The following is a 7,455-nucleotide window of genomic DNA, read 5'->3' as shown; positions in this document are numbered from 1 at the left end:
GATAAAGAAATTTACCTTTCTTATATAGCCATCAAACAATATTCTCATTCCAAGTTGGCTTCAAAACAAGAGGCACCTTTACAATAATCAAATTACATCTTGAGGTCAGCTAAATGCTGATGCTCGGACAATTCAGTGAACTTGGGTGATACTTTGACACTCAGGTAAAACCGCATGCTTGGGTGATATTCTAGCACTTGGGTGAGATTGGATGCCTTTCTTGAATTGAGAACTCAATGAACACTATTAGCTTGATTCACATTGTTGACTTGGTTTACATTGTGATGCCTATCCATGTGATAGTGCTCAGTTAGCACAAGATACTCGCAATTTGCTTGGGCTACAATAAAGAATGTTGACTAAAGGAAAGCTTGGTTGTAGTGTTAATTGACCTTCCTAAATGACTTAAGTGTTTTGTCACTAATTGACAATATGTCTTGCCATAGGGTCAAAAGATTAAGGTCCCTATTTGGATTGAGTTTCATTGTCTTCCCTTGCATTGTTGACATTTTTTGTAAAATATTGCAAGGAACCTTAGGAGCATTATTTGCATGAAGCCAAATTTTTTCTTCCATGTTCTCCCTTAGAAGAGAGTTTGTGTAAAAATTGATCTTGGTAAAGAGCTCAAAGAAACTATTGACATTCACATGGGTGGGCAATATATTTCCTAGTGAGTTGTATATTTGGATTTTCCCAATACATGTTTCCATTGTAAGTTTGTAGATTATAAGATCAAGGATAGTCCCTTGGTGACTGCTAAGACCAAGTCTCCTCCTAAGGACATGGTTCAATCTAGAGCCCCAGATACCCCAAAGGATGATGTAGGTTGGATAATTGTGTTCCGTAAAGGAAAATAGTACTAGTTTTCTAGTCCAAGTAGGATTTTCCTTCTTCTCCTTTCCACCCAAGGATTATGTGCCATCAAATTTTTCCAATGGGTTTTCTCCCTCGTGAGGAAGTTCAAACCCTATTTCTCAAGGGATTTCTCTTTATGTCTCCTCTTAAAGTTCAAAATGATTATATTTCTTCGTCATTGACGTTAGCCGCTATGTTCTCTCTTAAAGTTTAGAATGATTATGTTTCTCGTTCACCAAGAGTTTACATTCCATATTGATTTCTTTGGTTTCTAGTGCTTTGGCTTCCTTATGTCATTCTCACAACCCTTTGGGGAGGGATACCATCAACAATGAAGGGTTGAGGAAAAGATAGGTGATCCTAGGGGACCTTTACCTTATTTTTTTACTCATATTCAAAATTCTTTCATAATCATCTCTCCTCTCCTGAGGATGATGACATGAATGATGCCCCAGAATAAATTTCATTTCTTGTAATGATCAAAGTCTCATAGAGCCAATAGTGGCATGTTGTGATGGTTAAGTTGTTGTGTTTTTATCCTTGCCATCAAGGTTCAAATCTCATGGGGATGAGGTCCCCCGTTTGTGGCCTCACTGGTTCATAGCTCCAGGTCAAAGCGTTTACCCCTCTTTTTTTTTTATAAAAAAAGGTCTCATAGACATCTCACACAAGTACTTAATGCACGATGTTCATCATAGGTTTCTTGGAGTTGATGTTTCTTGCCTTCAAGAAGTTAATATTACTATTTTTTTCTCAACGAGGCATGTCACATTATATGGTCCAATAGTTTAATTTTTTCTTCCAACCATGAAGTTGGTTGTAGAGGGGAGGTTACCCTTCTTTTACCACATTGGCAAGATACTATTTTTAGTCATTTTGAGGACACCATGCACAAATTAGTTTGAGTTCTTATGCAAACTAACAATCATGCTTTTGGAATAATTTATACTTGTGCTCCAATGATGCAATGTAGAGAGCTTACCTTTGGTGGTGGATAGATGACTCACTATCTTCTGCTAATGGGGTTTTGTGTGGAGACTTCAATATGGTTGAGATGAATTCTAATAAAGATGGCATTTCACCATTATCATGGACAACTATTAAGACAAATGCTTAATTCTATACATGTAAAAAATAGGCCTTTTAATCCCAATATCAACCACTACCTTTTGGATGCACTATGCCATACTTGGAATAATTTACAAGCTTGTTTTGATAGAGTTTTGAAATGTCTTGATCATGCCATGATCTCTAGTCAATCTTTTTTCTCATTTGGAGACAAATCATTTTTTTTCCAATTTGACCATTTGTTAATGTCACTTTGTCAGATCACTTTCCTATAAAATCTAGAATTAAATGGATGTCTTTCCACATTCACTTAAGTCTCAAGTTTTTCTCAACACATTACTATTGATTCATCCTCCTACTCTAGTCCACATTCAAAAAAATAGGAATTCAGAGCCTAGTGCTACTCAACCAACATGTTGGATTATGTGGTGGAATAATGTGATTTATAAAACAACTAAATTTCTTCATTTTTTATGGAAGATTGTTGACAACTGTGTTGCTAGAGGTGATCAGATTAAAGCATGTATGCATTGGTTAAAGTTGGATTGAGCTAGCAAGGATTTGTTCTATTGTCTCCATGCTCAAAATTCCTCGCTAGACATTACATGATTGAAGAAGGCAATTCAGCTATCATAGAACTTTCATAAATTCTTCAAGATTTCATTAATCATTGCTAGATTTTTTTTACTGCTCAAGTACCTCCCACTACCAGTCAATAGGCCTTGGAAGATTGTCTTGAAGTAGTCTCTTCTCATCGTTCTGACTCCTAAAGGGCTTTCTATGATCATTCATCAATCGTAAAAAACCTTAAGGTTAATTATTTTACCATGGAAGATGATAAATCCCCGTGATAGCTTACCATGTGAATTTTACAAACCCCTTTAGGACTATCTCAGTTCTGACATACATCATGTATATATTGAAGCATTTCACTTAGGTACATTAGGAAAGGAATTAATGAAGGGAATATCAAGTTCACATGTAAAGTTGACGATCCCAAAGATATTTGTAATTGGTGCCCAATTACCTTGTTGAATGTATCTTACAAATTATAGCTAGAGCTCTTGCTTTAAAAATTCACCATCTTCTCCAAATTGTGCATCTCAAGCAGACCAATTTCATCCAATCCATATTTATCTTGGATAATATTATGGTTGTTTGCAGGGGCATGGAATGAGCCTATCATTCTAACTAGAAAGTCATTTTTCTAAAAAATGATTTTGCCAAAGCATATGATCGCATTGAATGAACTTTTGTTTTAGACATTCTTATAGCTCTTGTCTTTGGGCCCCACTTTATCGTTTATGTGCAAATCTTGTTTGTTGATACCTATGCTTGTATTACAATTAATGACTAACAATCACATACTTTTTTCTTGTACAATTTTCTCCATCAAGGTTACCCTCTGTCTCCATCCTTGCATGTCCTTGTGTGTCTCCATCCTTGTGTGTCCTTGTATGTCAAAAGTACTAGCTATGGATTTATAATTTCTTTAGCCCATTGTGACCATATTTTTTTTCTCTTGGCACATGGTTCTTTTGGGTAACCCCTAAATTCTTGTCGTCTTTTTTGCAACTCTAGCATACTTTGAGGATGAAAATCTTATTTTACATATGGAAAGACATAAATGTGACTATATTTACACATGCCCATACTGATACTAATTTTTCTATCTAATTTTTCAATTTTTGCTAAAGATTACATATGTAATAATGTGATATTACAGATCCAAGTATAGGCTAACAAGGTGGTTCTTGAGGTGGCCCACTTGTAAAAGCTTTTTCTATATTGGGGTAATGCCCCTTATATAGGTCCTAGAGTTCCACCAGATAGTTCTGTTAGTAGTGGCTATTTACCATCTTGTGGTCATCGTCATGGTCGCAACTCCCATGCCAGACATTCACACACACCACATTCCCCAATTCCCTGACATTGTTCATGTGATTGATGGGATTCCAATCACAAACGGTTTGGTTCTCCACCTCCTTGTGACATTGCATTTGGGTGGCTCGTTATTGGTGGTGTTCCTCCTACTTGTCTAGGTTGGCCTAGTTTAGGGAAACATTTTGGTTGGTCATCCTCCTCTAAATGGTTTCCTAAATTGTTGCTGGCTATTTCTCGCATCAAAAGGAGAAGGAGATTGAAGAAGAAAACGTAGATCGGTGGACTCCTCAAAACCTTGAGCCAAATCCCACATAAGGTTGGGGGAAGGAGGACAATCGTGACCCTCCTTTAGTTGGTGCTCCTTTGGTTGCTGAGGGGTTCTTTGTTTTGGACATGCCCATATGTTTATTGCATTTCTCATGTTTCTTAAGAATGCCCTTATGTGCATCGATAAAAAAAAAGAATGCCCTTGTATTTATTGGGTTACTATTCTTTGGAAAAAAAACCTATTTGACGCTATAGAAGGGTGAACTATATTTCCTCCCAAACTATTTTTTTTATGTACTTCAACTTAAAAATCACTTAGCCTTGCTAAAAATCATCTATCTATCTATCAATTTTTAATTTAATATATATAATTAACTATTTTAAGTTTAAATTAATTTTATTTTTATTTTTATTTTTTCCCTTTTCAAGTAGAGGACGGCTTTAATTAAAAAATATATAAATATCAAGTCGTGGAAAACCGTTTCTTGTACTAATAACAATAATAACCGAATGCAGGAATGCCATCTTTTTGGTTGAGGTGCTTCTATCAACCTTCTGGCGCCTTATTCCGCTTTCTAATTATCTCCATATAAATTTAGCAAGCATTTTTCAGTTTGCCTCTGCTAGAGTTTTTGGCGATGCCCCCAACGAGAGTCATAAGAGGAGGAGGTCACGCTCGTTGCAGTGTAGGCTATGGTACGTTTTTCCAATTTCCTCTCTTTGAACCCGACTAATATTCAATGGAGGGGTTTTCTTTTTTAATTTACTGTTTCTTAAAACGAGCTAGAGGACTTCAAACTAATCCTTTATGTTCCTGGCAATAAGTGGGTGATATTCGAAGTCACATAATTTACTGCAATTTTTTGTGAATTTTTGTATATGTGTTACCGGAGATTCTGCATATTTTCTAAAAAAATTACTCCAAAGAAATAAGCTATATTGAATCGAAGCACTAGTCTACATTCATCATAAGTTTACAGTAGTTTGGTTTCAGCCTCAGTTTTAATGTCAGTTTCCATATAGTTCACCTCCCGTTTCAGTAGAAAGAGGGCACGGTAAAGCCATGCTTTCATGGAGAAAGAGAACTTCTTGTCCAACTATTCAGATGTTTTCTTCAGCAAGGGGAAAGCCTTTAAATTATCTAAGATCATCTCAATTTTATGTTAACACTAATTCTTTAACAAGGTGGATGGTTCTTCGTTCAACACTGTCTGAGTAGAGTTGATTCTTCTGCGAGACCTGGACAAATAAAAAATCAATCTAAAGCTAGTTCAAGACACCAATTGACACTATCTAAAACATTAAAAAAGAAAAAGTTTTAACCCCTTTTGTCAACCGAATTCTTACAAGATTTCTTTGATGGATTTAAGGGATCATTCTTGTAAGAAAGATTTCTTTAAATAGTTTTTAAATCTTGACAATTAGATCTAGACTAGAAGAAGTCATCATGGCCAACTAGAAACTTCAAACTGATTCCGAGATCCTCCAAATTGAGAAAAAGATATTAGAACGTGCAAGATTAACTTGATAGCCACCAAACAACAGATCAACAGGGTGAAGTCTTTTCCTTTTCTTTTCTCGTTAGGCACATCGATGAATAGTATTGCTATTTTATATATGTTGAGAATTTCCGAAGGTTTATTAAAAGGATTCTCTAAATCTCTTTGGTTGCAACAGAGATTCCCTTGAATCCTAAAGATAATAGAGACCACAGTCACCCATTTTTCTGATTTACATCCTATAATCCAATTTACTGTCTCTTTTCTAGCACTTTCTCAATTAACCCACAAAAATCAGTGACCAATTTGTTCATTTTGTCCATGCATGAGGTAGAAGAATATCCACATGAATTATAATAGATTCTATGCAAGGGGAGAGTACATTTTGACAAACATGAAACCTTTCTTGCCAGAACATTTTTATAATCCTATGTATTAAGCACTACTACATGTCTATGCTATTATGAGGTAATTGGTAAATACTTGCTTATTAATAACAGAGACCGAAAAGTCAATTTATACAAAAGGAAGAGACGATGTTTCCTTAGGAAACGATCGTAAAGAATAGAAACATTCTATTCCAGAGAAAGCAAAAAACGAAAGCAAACTAAAGCTAAAGATATTTACAAGATAACCATTAACTAATAATAGATGTCTTATCTATTATTGTAATACCCTCCCTTAATGGTTAATCTATCTAACACACCAAGCTGTCCTCTGAATTTGACAAACTTATCAGGACCAAGAGGCTTGGTGAGAATGTCTGCAGTCTGATCTGAGGTAGGAACATATTGCAGATCTATAGTTCCGTCTTCAACCAGCTATCGTATGTAATGACAATGAACACCCACATGCTTGGTTCGTTCATGGAAGACTAGATTCCGTGCTAACTTGATAACGCCTTCGTTATCAACAAACAGAGTAGTCGGTCCTGCTGGTGACATCTGCATATCCCCAAGCATCCGACGAAGCCAGACAGCTTCACATCCTGCCTTAACAGTCCCTCTATATTCAACCTCTGTAGAAGAGAGAGAAACTGCCTGCTGCTTCTTGCTGGTCCATGTGACTGCACCGGATCCCAAACTGAACACATATCCAAATGTTGATTTTTTATCATCAACAGAGCCTGCCCAATCTGAATCTGTGAACCCATTGAGTTTAGGATTAGAACTCCGAGAATACAAAAGTCCATAATCAGAAGTGCCTTTCACATAACGAAGCACACGCTTTGCTGCCATCCAATGATCAGCCTTAGGAGCTGTCATAAAGCGTGAAATATAGCTGACTGCGAAGCTAATATCAGGCCTAGTAGCAGATAGGTAGATGAGGCTGCCTACTAGTTGCCTATACGTAGTATCATCAACGGAAGGAGAATCAGACTTGGCTGATAACTTGAGACCTTTCTCCATAGGTGTAGATGCAGGTTTGCAATCCTGCATTCGGAATTTGTCTAACAAGGCTCTGGCATATTTGGACTAAGAGATGAATATACCAGAAGACTGTTGCCAAACTTCAACACCTAAGCAATAATGCATGAGCCGAAGGTCAGTCATATCAAAAGACTGGCATAAGTGTTGTTTGATTCCTTGAATCAAAGATGCCAAACTGCCAGTGATGATCAGATCATCCACATAGATAACCAGAAGGATGATGTCACTGTCAGTAGCCTTGATGTACAGATTTGAGTCTGAAGAACTCCTCTTGAAGTCTTGATCACTGAGGTACGTATCAATCTTGATGTACCATGCCCGAGGGGCCTGCTTCAAACCATAGAGAGCTTTTACCAATCTGAGAACCTGATGGTCTTTACCAACAACCTTGAAACCAGGAGGCTGCGTCATGTAGACCTCTTCATGGAGATCACCATTCAGGAAAGCACTCT

At 36.8% G+C, this 7,455-nt stretch overlaps 1 protein-coding gene across 6 annotated transcripts in view; it reads left to right on the top strand.

Annotated features, from left to right (window-relative positions):
• Positions 1 to 4,584: 4,584 nt before the first annotated feature.
• Positions 4,585 to 7,455, top strand: part of LOC149572873 (protein EMSY-LIKE 1-like) — a 287,381-nt gene continuing 284,510 nt past the window's right edge. For all 6 annotated transcript variants that reach the window (XM_089812008.1, XM_089812005.1, XM_089812007.1 and 3 more), the window contains exon 1: positions 4,585 to 4,770. In XM_089812008.1, coding sequence (XP_089668134.1) covers positions 4,713 to 4,770 — 58 coding nt within the window. In that variant the 5' untranslated portion in view covers positions 4,585 to 4,712. The remainder of the gene's footprint in view (positions 4,771 to 7,455) is intronic.

The sequence above is a fragment of the Cupressus sempervirens genome, chromosome 2 (assembly GCF_028749045.1).
Source record: "Cupressus sempervirens isolate cs-2001-9-10 chromosome 2, ASM2874904v1, whole genome shotgun sequence".
NCBI lineage: Eukaryota > Viridiplantae > Streptophyta > Pinopsida > Cupressales > Cupressaceae > Cupressus > Cupressus sempervirens.
This window is presented reverse-complemented; position numbering and strand designations above follow the sequence as displayed.